The 18,733-nt window shown below is 42.0% G+C and overlaps 1 protein-coding gene and 1 pseudogene across 2 annotated transcripts in view; one reads left to right on the top strand and one right to left on the bottom strand.

Moving 5' to 3' along the window:
* Window positions 1-16,127, bottom strand: part of PGGT1B (protein geranylgeranyltransferase type I subunit beta) — a gene marked incomplete at both ends in the record, with an annotated part of 71,522 nt that extends 55,395 nt beyond the window's left edge. The window contains one exon of the mRNA XM_080699043.1: window positions 15,988-16,127. Within this exon, the coding sequence (XP_080555169.1) occupies window positions 15,988-16,127 (140 nt within the window). The remainder of the gene's footprint in view (window positions 1-15,987) is intronic.
* On the top strand, window positions 8,493-9,082 carry LOC308265435 (translationally-controlled tumor protein-like; annotated as a pseudogene). The gene has a single exon. The product of its transcript is annotated as a translationally-controlled tumor protein-like (transcript).
* Window positions 16,128-18,733: the final 2,606 nt, after the last annotated feature.

Here is an 18,733-nt window from a genome sequence, read left to right as displayed (position 1 = left end):
TAGAAGGTAGAATGCCCCTGGGTTCCATTGCCAGTACCACACACACACACAAAAAGATCATTTACCTGGATAAAATCAGGATTAATTTAAGGGCAGTAGAACACCTTTATGTGGGAAACCTTGCAGTACAGCAATCCACAGTTCAAATTTTGCAGGCAAATGAGCTACATTCAATTGTCTAATTTCTAGCCACATGACACTGGGCAGGATACCTAATCTTAGTTTCCAATAATAATATAAATTATTATACATCATACACATATTATAGTTTCATACATATACATATTGTACACTGTTGGGGTCTACACAGCCACCAGACAGAACCACGAAAACTTTTGAGCAGATATGGAGGGCGTAATTACTCCCCTTGTCCCCGCTAGCCCAATTTGGTAATGTTGAGCCTTATTGGCTCATATAATGCTTCCATGCTCGTGAACCCCTCGTGCATTGGCTACAAGTTATGTGCTTTGCACATGCAAGAGTGACCTTTAGCATGATAGGTTAGAATAGTTTCCTGTTGGAAATCCCCCTTGCAGTTTTTTGCTTTAAATTGGGTTGCCTGAAGAAAAGCAAACGAGATCCTGCTTGACTTGACTCCCAGCTCATGTGTTTCTGTTCAGGCCGTCGGCACTCATTTTCCTGCTCCGCCCCACCGCTGACGGGCTGGACCCATCAATACACATTACAGTTTTAGTGCTTACTGCCCACAACAAGCACTCATGAGAATGGAGACCATTATTATTAGTGTTTTCCCTAATTTGGTGGGACAGGAATAATAAGGACCTTAGAAGCAAATCATACTCTACAATACTACCTACCTTTGTCCAGGTTCCTTGTTTGGCTACCCACTTTTCCCCCACTATCTATCTTTTCCCCTAGGGTGTCGTGCGCAGTGACGACTCTTACACGATCTTCCTCAAGCAGTTTTATTACCCCAGGTTCTTGTACAGTTCCCGCAAATCTTCTTCCCGTAAATCTTCTCTTCTCTCTCTCTCCCCCCAGAAATCTTCCCCTTATATAGAGCCCAACAGCCAATCAGCAGACTGTTCACGTGCACAACTCATGGCAACAGCCAGTCCATTGGCTGTTGCCCTATGGCATGCGGTGTTCCCGTGTATCTCATGCTCTTGTCGTCACTTCCTGAAAGCTGTTTACCACCTAAGTGCTCTGGGGAAGATTTCCGCTCAGCGCCATCTTAGCTCTCGGACTTACTGGCTGATGGGCGGGGCCCGTCACAGTTCCCCCTTTTTTGTTTTTTCAGACAGGAGAGGACAGAGGACTCAACCCCTGTATGTTTGGAAGGGGCTTCTAGGCCCACCACCTTTTGCCAGGGACGGGACAAGAATCAGTGGCAACCCGTATGCAGTTGAGCATGCCCTCCTCGGGATGCACCCTCCCGGGGTCCCGAGTGCAGTCCTAGCTGGCATCCTGTCATTAAGACTTTCCCATCGCCGCAAGCCATATTTGAGGGGATTGTCCCAACTCCATGGCTGCAAATGCCTGAGCTATGAGCACTTGATCTGTAGCGCGCTGACGGATTAGTTTTCTAAGACAGTAGAGACATAAGATACACAGTAAGACCAGACAAAGACCAAGAGCACCCAGTCCAGCCCACTCTTTTAAATGACGAGCTGCTTGTTGGATCCAGGACATCAAGGTGCGGGCCATCACCGGGTCAACTTGAGTAGTATTGGTTTTGATGATCTCCAACCGCAACCGTCTTGTCAAATTGTCAAATTTCGATGACCGGTTATCTGTAGGATATGCAGAAAGCTCGCAAGAAAGATTAGCGGCAATAAACGCATTATCATTAATCATGACAAGGGGAGCTAAATCCGTGCAACTGCCATTTATCCCACAAAGAAGCCACAGATCAAATAGGTTAGAATGAAAGGCCATGGTCAGGCTCTAATAAGTAAAATTATAACCTGCAAAAGTAGAATTTGCTCCTGTGCCAATTTTAAGGGGAAAAGGTAAAAGGATTAAGCGGGGAAGAACTTGAGCAGAATGACTCAAAGGCAATAGAAAAGAAAAAGCAGTCAAAAGCCCCCATTGTGGATCACTTCCTATCCTTGGAATTCCACAGTATCATGGTCCCCAAAAGAATCAGTCGATGGCTCATCATCCTTTTGTTTCACCAGACGAGTCAGCCGCTCTGGAACCCAGACAGGATCGGCGCCGTTCTGTGGAAACACACAAACAGAGCCTCTGGCCCATGTGAGCACTGGGTCAGGTCCCCTCCATTGCCCTGTGAGGGCATCCTTCCAACGCACGAAACCCTGGCTCGTACCCGAGGGGGCAAAATGACGATCGGCAGCAGTCTTGCCATTGACATCTAATTGCAAAAAATTCAAAGTAAAAAGGGCTAAGGATAGGCGCTGCTTCGGTTTCATATTGGTTCCAATTCCCTCTTTTTGTTTTATCAAGCATTCTTTAAGAGTACGATGGGCGCGTTCCACAATACCCTGTCCCTGAGGGTTGTACGGAAGGCCATGCTTTAGAGTTATTCCCATCTGTGAACAAAAGGATGTGAATTTTTGGGAAGTATAAGCCGGGCCATTATCAGTTTTTATTTCTTTAGGCATATTCCATGCTGCCCAGGCCTCAAGGCAATGATTGACGACGTCATGTGCCTTTTCCCCGGCATGAGCAGATGCATGAATAATTCCAGAGACAGTATCTATGGAAACATGGATATATTTCAATTTTCCAAATTCAGATATGTGAGTTACATCCATTTGCCAGAGATGTAGAGGGAGCAAGCCTCGTGGGCAAATGCCCACATGTGAGGGGTGTAAAAAAGGGGCACAGGCATTACAGGTTTTTACAATTTCCCGAGCCTGATGTCGAGGGATTTTAAATCGCTGTTGTAATGTTTTAGAATTTACATGATATTGACGGTGAAATGCCTGTGCCTGTTGCATTTGAGTAAGAGAAAAAATCATATGTATCTTGGTGAGTTTATCTACTAGATCATTTCCATATGTAATAGGGCCAGGTAATCCAGTATGTGCCCTAACGTGCTGGATAAAGAATGGTGTCTTTCTTAAATGTATATAAATCTGGATTTGGCTAGCCATAGAATGAATAGGAGTATGTAAAGAGAGTTGACCCGCGCATTCAAGCGATCTAACCAGATTAACCACATATTGTGAATCTGATAATAAATTGAAAGGAGAAGAAACTCTCTTAAAAATTTCTAAAACAATATTTAATTCAACCAGTTGTGGAGAGGTATGTGAATATTGGATGACAACAGGATTGCTTCCCTCTATTAGGTAGGCCCCCACACCAGTTTTGGATCCATCAGTAAAAATGTTAATTGCATTAGCTACAGGTTTGTTTTTAGTGACCAATGGGAAAATGAGAGGATGTTCCAGAACAAAATGTAACAATGGATCTTTGGGAAGATGATTGTCTATTTCACCACTGAAAGAGCACATAAGTATAGCCCAATCATCAATAGTGGCTACCAGCGTTTGTACTTGCAGAGCAGTGTACGGTACCACCAACTTATCGGGCGTTCTGCCAAAATGTTGGATGCACTGCTGAATGGCTTTAAGGGCAAGGCTTGCTACACTGGTGGGATAATATTCAACTACCTTTTGAGGGGAGACTTTGGGGTGAATCCAAAGAAGGGGTCCTTGTTGCCAAAGAACACTAGTAGGCTGTTTTTCAGTGGCCAGGATACAAGCCCATAATGGCTGTCCAGGGGTCACTCGACGGAGAGACGCTTTCGTAAGTGCTTGTTCTACTAATTGTAACGCATGGCGGGCCTCATCGGTAAGGACGCGAGGAGAATCTAATTGAGGATTGCCTACGAGCAGATTATATAAAGGTTTCAAGGCATGGTTAGGAATTTGTAAAAAGGGTCGAACCCAATTAATGTCTCCCAACAGTTTTTGGAAATCATTGAGGGTTTTTAATTGATCAGTGCGGATGATTAATTTTTGAGGCAGGACTGCATGGGGGAGAACAATGTTGCCAAGAAAGTGTATATTTTCTCCTCTTTGTACCTTTTCTGAGGCGATGAATAATTGATGAGTTTCCAAAATCTTTACAAGGTGACAATAAGCCTCCTCAAGTATGGAGGGATTTTTTGTGGTTAACAAAATGTCATCCATGTAATGAATACACCGAATTTCTGGAAATTTGGTTTTTACGGGCTCAAGAGCACTATTTACATATAATTGACAGAGGGTAGGGCTATTGGCCATTCCTTGTGGGAGGACCACCCATTCATATCTACTGTCAATTTCCTCTTGATTAATAGAGGGAACAGTAAAAGCAAAACGAGGAGTATCCGCAGGATTTAAAGGGATGGAGAAAAAACAATCTTTTATATCTATGCTGATAAGTGGCCACTCCTTCGGAATAGCAGAGAGGAGTGGAAGCCCTCGTTGGACTGGCCCCATAATCTGCATTTGGCTATTTATGGCTCGGAGGTCGTGTAATAACCTCCATTTTCCAGATTTTTTCTTTATCACAAAAATCGGGGTATTCCAAGGAGAGGTGGATGGCCGGATATGGCCTAACTGTAATTGCTCTTGTACTAATTTCCTTGTTACTTCAAGCTTTTCACGGGAGAGAGGCCACTGAGGAACCCATACTGGATCTCCCGTCTTCCAGGTAATGGGAATTGCCTCCTCAGTGGCTACTGCACAAAACCCAGTTCCTCGCGACCACTCTTTTCTTTAGTAGGAATTGGGCTTTTACGTCCCTGGAGGTGTTTTCCCAGCCCGTAGGAAGGGTGGTAGCCCTGGCGAAGGAGAATATTATGGGCTTGGGGGAAATAAGATGTATTTTGTAAGGAATATCCCATGTCCACTAATAAATCTCTTCCCCAGAGGGAAACTGGCAGCTCCAGCACATAGGGTTCAAACTGCCCCTTATGTCCCTCCTGATCTTTCCAATGTAAAGCCCTAGCACTGAGGTCAGGGGTTTTAGCATAACCCAAACCTCTAAGTTCTCCGGTAGCCTTTTGAGTGGGCCATGAAGATGACCAATCTTTACAGGCGATGACACTTTTATCTGCCCCAGTATCTAAAAGTCCTAGGATTTGCTTGCCTTCCACGTCCAAGGTTATCAAGGGACGAGTTCCCATATCAAAGGCAAGAGATATTAACTCATTTCCTGAAGAACCGAACCCACCAATACCGCGTCGTCCCTCTGCTGAAGGAAACATACCATGTAGACTGGGAAGCAAAAGTAACTGTGCCACTCTATCCCCAGGGGAAATGGCAACGATACCCCGGGGCGCTGAAACCATCACTTTGATAATACCGGTATAATCCTCATCTATAACCCCCGGATGGACTACAAGTCCTTTCATGGTAGAGGAAGACCTTCCAAAAAGTAAGCCAACAGAATTAGGTGGCAGAGGACCTTGAAAATCTGTTTCAATAATTTGAACCCCCATTTGTGGCGTTAATACCAGCCTGGAGGTGGCACAGAGGTCCAATCCTGCCGAACCTGGAGTGGCTCGCCGGACTGTTCCGGAGGCTGTAAATTGGGCCACTGAGGTGGCTGTGTCTCCATGGCCCCATACACCTGAGGGTTCCCATATTTTTGTGGGCCCTGGGAACGAGGGCCCGCCCTCCCGTTTTTTGTCTGAGTATTTGATGATTGCTTTCCAGTATAGGGCAAGGGGTTGCCATCGATATCTTTAACCGAACGGCACTCAAAAGTAGGATGCCTTCCTTTTCTACATCGACGACAATACTCAGGAGGAGAAGGATAAGATTGGGACGCCCTACACTTAGGACAATCTCGTTTTAAGTGTCCTGTCGCTCCACAGGAAAAACAATTGCCATTTTTGGTACTATTCTTACTTTGTTGTCCGGAGGCCTGTATAATGGCTGCAGCAAGTCCTGAATTGGTTAAGGGTCCTCCGAGTTCCCTGCACACCTTCATCCACACCTCTAGGCCTTTATGTTTGTAAGGAGTGATGGCCTGTCTGCATTCTTTAGTGCATTGCTCATAGACCAATTGTTTAATGAGCGGCATGGCCGCGTCAGAATCCCCAAAAATTCTTCCCGCAGCCTCTACTAGACGGGCAACGAAGTCTGAAAAGGGTTCAGTCAATCCTTGAGTAATCTTTGTAAGGTTACCAGATACCTCTCCTTTGTTAGGGAGGGCCTTCCAGGCCTGGGTAGCGAGTCTGTTGATTTGTTCATACACCTGTTGTGGATACCCAAGCTGTTGATTAGCAAATCGTCCTTGGCCCATCAGCATGTCTATATCCCAGGCTGAATTTCCTGCTGCTCGATTACGTGCAGCTTGTTCAGTGGCATATTCTATATAATAAGCTTTCCAATCCAAATATTGGCCAGGATTTAAGGTGGCCCTAACCAAATTTTGCCAGTCTCCTGGGGTCATGGCATAGCGATGTAAACTCTCTATTATTGCTATAGTGAAAGCAGCTGACGACCCATATGTGCAAACTGACTCTGCGAGATGCTTAACTGTTTTAAAGTCCAAAGGCTCATGATAACGATTTCCCCCCTCCTGCAGCTGGAAAACTGGGAAAGCTTGATTTGCTAAAAAAATTCCCGCATCTCTCCACATCTGACTACTAAAAGAGACACCTTCTCCTGCTCTGGGCGCAGAAGGGTTATACGGAGGAGGCGAAATTTCCTCTTTAATCAGTTCAAAAGCTTTCACTTGTTTACAAATGGCCTCTAATTCCTCCTCAGATTCATCCTCCCCCTCTGACTCTGAATCCTCCTCACTGGCCACTTTAGAGGAAGTTGAACGTTCCTCTTTTACACCGTCTAAAGCTGCCTGGCCCTCCTGCACAAATTTTCTAAAGCGCCTTTCTTCCAAACAGGCACGAATCAGCCGACAAAGCGGCCGAGTCCCTCCTGTGACAATACCTTGTTCTTCGGCGCGTTCTACGTCTCTTCCCAATTTATCCCAGCTTGCTAAAGAAAGATTCCCTGATACTGTAAACCATGGCGCTACCCTATCTATTTGTTCGAGAAAATCTTGTATTGTCTTGTCCCTAAGCTTTAGGCCTCTACTTTTCAACAAAGCTTTCAATGCTTTATGCAATGGGTGAGATGGACTATTTCCCATCTTGTCGAATCAGGACCAGCCCGATTCTCTAACTTACTTACACTAAAAAATATCCTCCTTAATGGAGCCCCCTTTGATCGGGGAAAATACAGCGCTGTTCCTCGCTTTTCCGCGAGCCTCGCTTATCCGCGAGCCTTATTTACTAAATATCCTCCTTAATGGAGCCCCCTTTGATCGGGGAAAATAACCCTCCGTAAACGGAGCCTCCTCCTCCCTTTTCGGAGTCAAGGAGTACTTACCAGCCGGCTGCCCTGGACTGCCGAGGTTCTGATCAAAGCGAAGGTCCCCGTACGGGCCAACCACTTGTCGTGCGCAGTGACGACTCTTACACGATCTTCCTCAAGCAGTTTTATTACCCCAGGTTCTTGTACAGTTCCCGCAAATCTTCTTCCCGTAAATCTTCTCTTCTCTCTCTCTCCCCCCAGAAATCTTCCCCTTATATAGAGCCCAACAGCCAATCAGCAGACTGTTCACGTGCACAACTCATGGCAACAGCCAGTCCATTGGCTGTTGCCCTATGGCATGCGGTGTTCCCGTGTATCTCATGCTCTTGTCGTCACTTCCTGAAAGCTGTTTACCACCTAAGTGCTCTGGGGAAGATTTCCGCTCAGCGCCATCTTAGCTCTCGGACTTACTGGCTGATGGGCGGGGCCCGTCACACTAGGGTAATATTCTTTTACAAAACAAAATGGATGTTAGACATTGGGAAAACCCTATGTAAGAGCAGGCAAGCTTAAAAATCATTGCTTTTTTTATTTTTATTTTTTTGGGTGGTACTGGGGTTCCTGGAAGCCCTTCTACCTCCGGGCTATGCTCCCAGACCTATTTTATACTTTTTTTAAACTTGGAAACAGGGTCTCTTAAGCTAGCGCGGCTGGCTTCAAACCTGCGCGATCCTCCTGTCTCCGCCTCCCAAGCGCAGGGATTACAAGCGTGAGCCACCACGCCTGGCATTGCTTTTTTTTCTATAATAATGCTTTAGTAAACTAAATTATTGGAAATTTTATCTAGCATAATGCAATTACTCACTTTATGAATGACAGCAAAACTGAAAATCTTGTTAAATTTTTCCATGAAGATTAGATGAAGTATTGTATGTCTTTTTTGTGTTAGTTAATTAAAAAAATATTATGAGTAGCATACCATGAGCAAAATAGCTACAGTAAATAGCTTTATTTATAAAGTAAGACCCCATCAGAAGCATCTAGCAATGGCTGGCAGACAGAAGACAGATGCTGCTTTGGGGCAAATTCTAAGCCTCCCTTCTAGACAGACTGAAAGATCTTTTCTGATCATATCAAATTCTCAAGTGGGGCCTTTTCTGCCCGCTCCCCCCTCCCCCCAGCTGGACTGCGCTAGCTCCGAGCTCCTGCTCGCCACCTCCCTCCAGCCGCCACCTCCCTCCAGCCGCCACCATGATCATCTACTGGGACCTCATCAGCCACGATGAAATGTGACACTACAAGATCCGGGAGGTCATGGAAGGGCTGTGCCTGGAGGACAGGATGGTCAGTAGGACAGAGGGTAATATTGATGACTCGCTCATTGGTGGAAATGCCTCCGCTGAAGGCCCTGAGGGCAAAGGAACCCAAAGCACAGTAGTCACTGGTGTGGACATTGTCATGAACCTTCACAAAGGAAGCCTATAAGAAGTACACCAAAGATTACATTAAGTCAATCAAAGGCAAACTTGAAGAACAGAGACCAGAAAGAGTAAAACCTTTTATGATTGGGGCTGCAGAACAAATCAAGCATATCCTTGCTAATTTCAAAAACTACCAGTTTTTATTGGTGAAAACATGAATCCAGATGGCATGGTTGCTCTCCTGGACTACCGTGAGGATGGTGTGACTCCATTTATGTTTTTCTTTAAGGATGGTTTAGAAATGGAGAAATGTTAACAAATCTGGCACTTACTTTGGACCTGTCACCTGTCATAAGTGGCTGCTGCTTGCCATCCACATAACACCAGGACTTAAGACAAATGGGACTGATGTCATCTTGAGCTCTTCATTTATTTTGACTGTGGTTTATTTAAAGTGGAGGCATTGCTTTTTTTAAGAAACATGTCATGTAGGTTGTCTCAAAATAAAGTGAATTTAAACTAAAAAAAAAAAAAAAAAGAATTCTCAAGTGGCCCTAAATCTTCATGGAGGAGAGAATTAAACAAGCCATAAGATATATAAAAGAAGCCAGATGTGGTACTTGAGAGGCTGAAAACAGGAGGATTGCAAGTTCAGCCCCAATAACTTAGCAAGACCCTAGACAACTTAGCAAGATCCTGTTTCAAAAATAAATAAATAAATAAATAAATAAATAAAGGGCTTGGGGTATATCTCAGAGGTAAAATATCCTTGGGTTTAATTCTTAATACCAAGAGAAAAAAGTAATTTAAGGTTATACACCTTAGAGAAATAAATAATAGATAATAGAGAAATAAATAAATAATAAGGCTAATGGCAGCCCAAACGACAAATTGGAGTATAATCTCCTGGGTAACCTAGGTATACAGAAGGACAATCTTGCCAACACATTTATCTAAATCAGGCCAATCAAATGTTTCCTTTTGGAGATCATTTATTCTCTTTCTAAAAGAATCTCTTGAGTCTGTAGTTTAATAGCTAAACTAAGTAAGCCATCTCTTCCTGTTCCCCTTCTCCTACTATAAAGTTTATCTTACCTAGATGGAAAAGTAACATTTCCCACCTATATAAAAGTTGCTTTACCAGTAGATCAATTCATTCAAAGATGAGATGAATAAACTAAATGTCTCCAAAAGATCTCATTTTCCAATCTTGAGCATAAACATAAAACAAGGATTAAAGAACGAAAATCAAAGGCAGTGGTGTGTGTGTGTGTGTGTGTGTGTGTGTGTGTGTGTGTGTGTGTGTTGAAAAATGGCATAAAAACAAAATCAAAAGAACTTACTTATGAGTGAGTTTGTATTCTCAGGCTACCACAGTGAGTGACAATTTCCAAATACACTAGAAATACTAATTTATGGGAGGCAACTAGATTTCCAAACTTTGGATCACTTGCTCTGCTCCTTTTTGACACAATCCTTCCTTTACTGGTATCTCTATGTGTCTTTAATAATGGATTGGATTCCTGCCTAGTTCTCAGGTGGGGCTATGGCTAAATAATACTCTAAAGTTATAAATTTATAAACAAGTAGCTACATTAAGAAGTAGAAATAGGAGTCGGGTGGCTGACACAGGAGGATCGCAGTTCACAGACAGCCTCAGCTACTACTTAGTGAGGCCCTTTGCAACTCAGTGAGACCCTGTTTCAAAATACAGAATAAAAAAGGGGTGGGGGTGTAGCTCAGAAGTAAAATGCCCCTGGGTTCCATCCCCAGTACCACACAAAAAAAGTAGAAATAGTGTCAGTAAACAGAAAGCCTTCAGAAGATACATTAGAATCAAGCATGTAGTTAAAATATTAGCACACATACGTCCTATTAAGTACTCTGAAATGAATGACTGAAATAATGCATCAATTATAGAATTTTAAGTATTTACTCATACTTTTTTTTTGGTGGTATTAGGGTTCCTGGAAGCCATTCTACCTTCAGGATACACTCCCACACTTACTTTATACTTTTTATTTGGAAACAGGGTCTCTTAAGCAGCGCGACTGGCTTCAACCTGTGCGATCCTCCTGTCTCCGCCTCCCAAGCTTGGGGATTACAAGCGTGCACCACCACACCCAGCTCACTCATACGTTCAAATGGCTGACTCATCTGTTAAATATTTTTAACCATAGTCATACATTTTTGGAATTAGTTAACATGCAAAATACTTTTTCCACTATCATAATTACTCCAGAAGCATTTACTAAACGATCTAGTATAGCACTAGATATCTTCACAAAACTTAATAAGGCTTCCTAACTTAAGCAGGTCGTACGATTCAAACTATTATTGAAATCATCATTTCACTTTCTAAACCTGCTCCTTTGCCTCTTTTTCTCCAGACCAAAAGGTAGTTCCAACCCTGGTATCTGAAGCAACTGGTTCTTCATCCCTTGTTTTCTGTCCCTACTTCCTCTGCTTCAGCACCTCTTTCCTGGGATATCCAACACTTCAATTAATCCCCCAGGTTTTGGATGTTTTACTCAGTACAATAATCACTATGAAAACCTTATTTATACATCAAGACCCAGTGTTTGGTGACTTTCCATTACTTACAGGATAGCAGATTCAAATTTTTGATAAGGCATATAAAGCCCTGCATGATCTGGCTCATGTTTACCTCTTCAGACTTAATTCCTACCACAACTGCCTTACCCTCTGAACCAAACTGATTGAAATTTGTAAAAACACTGAAGTTTCAAATCAGTATTAGAAAACCATTAAAATTTCTACTTAACACTCATTTATCTGCCTTCTTATCCATTTGCAAAACCAAAATAAGAACAAACACAAAAAAGAAAACGACTGGAACACACTCAAATAGTATTTAGTTCTGGAGTTATTTCTCCCAAGAAGCTTCCTCTGAATCCCTTGTTAGGTCCTTCCGTAACACCCTGTATCACCACTACCATGCATATAAAATCTAAGTATGGTCAGAGGATCAACAGCATCAACATCACCTGGGAGCTTGATAAAAATATAGCATCTCAGCTGAGAGTGGTGGTATGCACTGGTAATCCCACTGACTCAGGAGGCTAAGGCAGAACGACGAGAAGTTCAAGGGCAAATTGGGCAACTTAGTAAGACCCATCTCAAAATAAAAAATAAATGGGGCTAGCTATGTAATCTTCACTACCATGAGGGAGGTGAGGGGGCAGCATCTCAGACCCTATCTGAACCTATGCAATTAGAATCTGAATTCTAACAAGATGTCAGGCAAGTCATATGTGAAGCACTGTTGTAATAATCTATTTGCTTATGTTTGTTTATGCAGTCTCAAACTTTCAAATTTCAGCATGCATTACAATCACCAGAGATGATAAGTATGATGCAAGCTTCCAGGCCCATGTTCAACACAGCAAATCTGGGGAGCGCCCCAGAAATGTCATATCACTAACAGTCTCCCACAACCATACTCAGTGGAAACCAGGGAAGGAATGAAAGGACAGAGTAGTTGTTGAATGGTAGGCAACAGAGGTTACAACTAGGGATCTATAGGGGAAGATGTCAGGACAATAGGGCAACTGAAAAAGTAGGCAAAATAACGGATATCCTAAACTCTTCCAGAACAGCTGGATTGGTTAAAAAAAAAATTAGAAAATGGTCACTACGGTATTCCTCAGAGGGACTCCAGATAATGGAGGGGAAATCTCAGCAAAGCTAGAATGGAAGGATAAGAGAGGAAGAAGGCTGAGGTTGATTAATAGAGGAGTTACATCTGAATATGTGTAAAAGTATGAACATAGCATGGTTAACCTGGACACTCATTGTTAGGAGGAAGGAAGGGAAAACAGGGGGGGAGTAGAGGGGGAGAAGAGGGCACCAATCAGTATACCATTTTCAATTTTAAAAAAAAGGTCACTATGGTATTCCTCAACTTAAAAAAAAGCCTTTAATTTTCATCATCCCAATAACAATGGCAATTCTCATAACCACACAAAACTCTAACTACACAGTCATAAAAAATAGACTTCATAACTGCTCACCATTTAAGGCTTAACAATCACTTAACCAGTAATACCATTTTTCCAAAGTTAATATTTAAAAAACCCTCAGATTAAATAGCAAACATCAATTTATATTCATGAAGCCACTATCATTAGAAAAGTAAAAAATCTATTACTAGTTGTCACACTGAAAGAAACAACAACAAAAAAGAAATAATTTGCCTAAAGAGTGGGTCAGAAAATAAGCATCTAAATATCCAGTCCAACATTAGCCTTAGGAATCAGTTGTTTCATATATGTAAGAAGAAATGAATAAAAAACGTGTGAATCACATGTGAATACTGTATCCCTCAATTAGGCACTCAAAAGTTGTGGATTTGAAGTACAATACTGGGAAAGAACTTTGACTTAGCCAGTGCAGTGTTTTATATTACAACTGTAATACCATAAATTTTATGAACAGTCACCTTTTCTTAAAAAGTTAATGCTTCTTGCCTGGCATGGTGGCACATGCTTGTAATCCCCATGCTTGGGAGGCTGAGACAGGAGGATCGTGCGGGTTCGAAGCCAGCCTCCCTGGCTGAAGAGACCCTGTTTCCAAATAAAAAAATATAAAAAAAATAGGTCTGGAAGTGTAGTCCGGAGGTAGAAGTGTTTCCAGGAACTCCAGTACCACACACACACACACACACACAAGTTGATGCTTCTTAATGCTAAATAAAGTATATGCTGTAAATCAAGTGAGAGAAAAAGTGAAAAGCAGTTTAAAAAAAACCCTATAGAATCTGATATATTGTTATCTCTTAAATGTGGTTATTAAGTGAACCATAGAAAAACTGAAATTAGGAAAATATTCTATATAAGTAACAAGCACTATACATAAAAAGAATACTGCTTAAGCAATGCAGTAGGTGTTTTATTACTTATTCTCTAATATATAATGCTTGTTGAAGATCCTATAATTATAACAAAGTTATCAAATAGTTTTATTTAGTTAATTCAGAGGATATTTATTGTTTTACTTACACTGTAAGAACTACACAATTTATGTCAACATGTGTTAGTCTACATAGTTTTGTACAAGCTGGAATTTTATAGAACACACTGGCATTTAAAAAATTTAACCACAGATCTGTAAGTATAGCTGTAAGCAAAGTCCAGCTATTTAAAAGGTTGCAATTTAACAAAAGGACATTTTGTAAATCCAAATTATCTGTGGTCACATAAAATCAATCCCCATAAGTTATGAAAATCATTTGCCAACATTTTTTAACATCTAGTAACACTATAATCAATGGATTTAGTTTTGGATCATGTGTGTACCTGTATGTATTATTGGGGATTGAATCCAATTTAAGATGTAGTTACAGGTTCTGTTAGTTACTACCTACAGATGGAAAAAATATAGTTTACTCTTTCTTTTAAAGAATCTGTTCACCTTTCAGGAACCAGATACCATTATTTGAGAAATATTTCTTTAATGGTTCTTTTTCTTTTCTTTCTTTTTTTTTTTTTTTTTTTGGTGGTAATGAAGATTGAACCCGGGAGCATTATACCTCTGAACTACACCCCTAATCCATTCATTCATTCGTTCATTCATTCATTCATTCATTCATTCATGTGAGTCTGGGGATGGAACTCAGGGTCATTCAACCTCCAAGCTACACACCCTGCCCTATTTTTTATCTTTATTTTGAAACAGGGTCTCGCTAAGTTATGAGGGCCTAAGTAGCTGAGGCTGTCCGCAAACCGAGATCCTCTGGTCTCAGCCTCCCCAATGCTGGGATTACAAGTATGAGCCACCACGCCTGGCTAGTCCTTTTATTTTTGAAACAGAGTCTCACTAAGTTGCTGAAGCTGCTTTTACTTTGAAGCAGGGTTTCACTAAATTGCTAAGGCTGCCCTCAAACCTGTGATCCTCCTGTCTCAACCTCCCATGTAGTGGGATTAGTGGTGTGTACCACTAAGCCCGACTCTTTACTGCTTTTATGTGACAAATGTCATTCAAGTTCTGGTGCAATGTTATCCAATATTACTTTGGAATATGATGCAAATGTTGAAGTGGAAAGAAACAACAGCCACTGGCCAATATGGTGAATGAGCACTTGTGGTGGCTACTGTAGAAAAGCAATTACATTTTACATTTGATTTAATTAACTCAAGACAAAATAGTTAAGTGTGGCTAGTGGTTACCTATGGAGACCAGTCTCAACGTTAGAGACAGACAAAAGAATCCTGCCTTTATGAAATTTATAATTCTGTGGGCAAAGTATAATAATAATATATGATATCAAGTACTGATTATAAAAGGCTTCTTTAAAAAATGTGGATTATGTGGGGTGTGTAATCTTAGTATTTGGAAGGCTGAGACAGGAGGATAGGTTTAAAGCACGCCTCAGCAATTTAGCAAGGTTCTCAGCAACTTAGCGAGGTTGTTTCCAAATTTAAAAAAAAATTGGGCTGGGGGTACAGATCGGAGGTAGAATGTCCCTGGGTTCGATCTCCAGTAACACACACTCACAAATGTGGACTGGGTACATGCCTTTGGTTCGATCTCCAGCAACACACACTCACAAATGTGGACTGGGTACATGCCTTTTCTATATGCTCCCATCAATCCTATGCTAATATACAGAAATCTACTCAAACTGTAGCGATGTATTCCAGTGCCAACCACAGTAAATATTCTTGACCGCATTAGGTGAAGAAATCTGTTAAAACTCCGGAAACTGACCCACCCATGTAGTGTTCGACATATACCAGAAGCAAGTTCGGCAAACGTGAGGAGACATCTGAGCAAAAACAATGTTTCTTCCCATTCGATCCAATGAGGTTCAAAACACAACAATGCGGCCCAACTATCTCCTCGTCCTTTCGTTTCCTCATCCTCTGACTTCACTGTGAATCACACTCCTTGGCTAACACCAACCTTACCGAACCGTATTGCAAATACTCTATAAACAGGCAGCTTCACGTTACACTGCACGTCTTTTGCCTAACACTAGAAGTACAATTCCTGGAAAGTAGATTTCTCCTCAAACCTTACAGGCTCTCCGCTCCTCCTACACAAGTATGGTACAGACTTTCAATTACGAATTAATGACTACGGAAGAAAGGAAAGCACAGAAGCGACTAAAGGACAAAAGCTTGATATTTTCTTTTTATACTTGTAAACAGTGAATCCAGGCTCTGGAAACGACAGTAAAAAGGAAGCTCGGAGTAGACGGAAAAAATGGTTGGGCGGTAAAACGAGGCGGAACCTAGAGCCTCCTCGGGCCCTCCCCACCGCGACTTCCCCACCTTCTGCCAACGGCTGTGCCCACGAGCTACCTGCTGGTCTCGAGCGAAGAGTAGCGCTCGGGCAAGACCTGGAGGCAGCGCTGGAAGAACCGCACGTGCCGGTCCCGCAGGAAATCCAGCCGCTCTCCTTCGCCGCCGCCAGCCTGCCGCTCGTCCTCCGCGGCCGCCATGCTGCTCCGGAAGCGACTTCCGCCGCGACCCGGAAGCAATGGGCAGGGCGTGCGCGCACCCGGCCGGCGCCGCGGATGCCGGGTCACTGCTGAGGCGGGCGACACGGACTGGTTACTGGCGACTAAAAGTCTTCTGACAGCATTTTCTCTTATTTCTCCTCAGGTAGGGTACTTTCTATTTTAAGCGCTAAAGGGTTGGAAATATTTCACAGGTCTTGTGAATTCTAGCCCATGAATCTGCCAGAATCTTGCGCCTTTTCGTCTCATTGGATATTTGGAAGCCCAAGAACAAGTGGTTGGAGTAGGTTTTGGTGTAACCTCAGTACCTGAGAGGCTGAGACCTTCGCAGGACCGCAGGTGCAGTTCCAACATCAATTCGGGCCTGCGCAACTCTGTGAAACTCTGTTTCAGAATAAAATAGGGCGGAGGCAGAATGCCCCTGGGTTCAACCCCCGGTACCCTTCTCTCCCCGCCGCCCCCCAAGAACCAGAGATTAAAGTTCGTTTTGAGAAAACTCTGGCCCTAAGCAGTGAATGTAAAGGTGGTAGATCCGAAAACGAGGTGGAAATAGTATGTTTGCGCGGTTATTTCTGGAGGGCTACAGTTTCAAACTCACGGATAAGGAAACTAAACCTACAAATTAAAACTGAGGAGATAAACATGTCTATTAGTTATCAACACAAGTTTGGAGATTTTCCTAATCTCTAAAATACTGAGAATCATTTAAAATATGTATAAATGCACACAAGTCCTCAAATTACAATGGTTTGACCTAGCCGATTTTTCAGTAGAAACCACACTTTGAATTCTGATCCCCCCTCCCCCCCCCATTAGCATCATACTCTTTACTGATGCTGAGCAGAGAGGATGAGGGGCCCTGTCAGACAGGACCAACAGATACTTTTAGGGTATTAAATGCCTTTTTTTGGGGTGGGGGGTGGTACTAGGGATGGAACCCATAAGCATTCTACCGCCGAGCTACACCCTCAGCCTTATTTTATTCTTTTCTTTTGGAAACAGGGTATCACTAAGTTCCAGGGGGTCTCTCAAAATTGCCTAGGTTAGCCATGAACCTGTGATCCTCCTGTTTCAGCCTCCCAAGTACTAGGATTACAAATGTGTGCCTCCACACGGGGCTTAAATGCGTTTTTTAGTCTTTCAATTTACTAAGGGTTTATTGGAATGCAACTCCATCATAGGTGGAGGAACACCTGTATATATGCATTACAAACATCTTACAGGCATACATAACTTATATTGTCATATAAGACTGCATCATTTTCTTTTAAAAATCTTACAGATTTAACACTTTGCTTGTGTCCATGTGTCATCAGGAAATCAGTGGAACATACTTGTGTGCTAAAAGCTGAAATAATGTGCTTCTAGCTTTTTTTTTTTTTTTTTAATGGGGATTTAAGTTGACTCATACATACACTGCAGTGTTCCCGCTAAAGTTTCATGGAGCTTTCTGGGGGAAGGGATGTATACCAAGGATCAGGCCTAAACTAGGTTATTTTTATTTATTTATTTTTGCTGTACTGGGGGTGGAACCCAGGGGCATTCTACCTCCACGCTATACCCTCAGCCCTATTTTTATTCTTTATTTTGAAACAGGGTCTCACTGAGTTGCAGAGGGCCTCACTAAGTAGCTGAGGCTATCAGCAAACCATGATACTGCTTTCTCAGCCTCCCAAGTGCTGGATTACAAGTGTGCCCCACCACGCCCGGCCTAAACTAGGTTCTTTAAAATTAATTTGTTAGCTTTCTTAGAAATGTTATTTCTTAAAAAAAAAATGTGACCTGTGTGCTGATGTTAGATTCAACAATCCAAGGCACCTTGAATGATTTTTGATACTAGTAACTGTTTACTCACAAGTGTTCCTATATTTCTTTAATAAATAATAAATAATGCATTAACAAAGAGCTTGTATTGTCTTGAGAGTTGTCATTTGAAGCTATAGTCCTTACCTTTCAGTTAGGCCTAGTCTGCATTACAATGCTATAGTCAAATGATGGAACCACTCTAGGTATCTTTCAACAAATAAATGGATAATGAAAATGTGGTATAGATTCACAATGTAATTTCTACTCAGTCATAAAGAACAAAATTATGTCATTTGCAGAAAAATGAATGGAATTAGACAATATAATGCTAAGAAGAATCAGAGTCTCAGAACAGGTTGTAAGTCTTCTTTCATGTGCCGAAGTTAGAAAGAAGAAACATAAATGACTTCAGATAAATGAGACAGACCAACAAAATAGTGGAAGGGGATTGGGGAAGGGGAATAGGATTGAATAAGAGAAAAGTTAAAGTTTATGAAAATATTGCTACCAATCTCGCTAGCATGTACAGGGTGGGAAGAGAAAGGAGCAGGGTGGGAGAGGGAAGGAAATACATTGTGTTGTGTATATGTGTGTTTGTATCACTTTAACCTCAGTATGATATATAAGTACAATGCACTAATAAAAGTTTTTTTTAAAGCTCTCACATAAACCTTCAAATGCCTATGTTCAAATTAGAGTCATAACAAATGATTTAACATAATAGAATCAACAACTATGCATACTTTATACATGTTTGACAATTCTCATCCTTAATTAGGAAG

This window comes from Muscardinus avellanarius (assembly GCF_963383645.1).
Source record: "Muscardinus avellanarius genome assembly, chromosome: 7".
Lineage (NCBI taxonomy): Eukaryota > Metazoa > Chordata > Mammalia > Rodentia > Gliridae > Muscardinus > Muscardinus avellanarius.
Note: the sequence above shows the minus strand (reverse complement) of the source record. Positions and strands in the feature narration are given on the sequence as shown.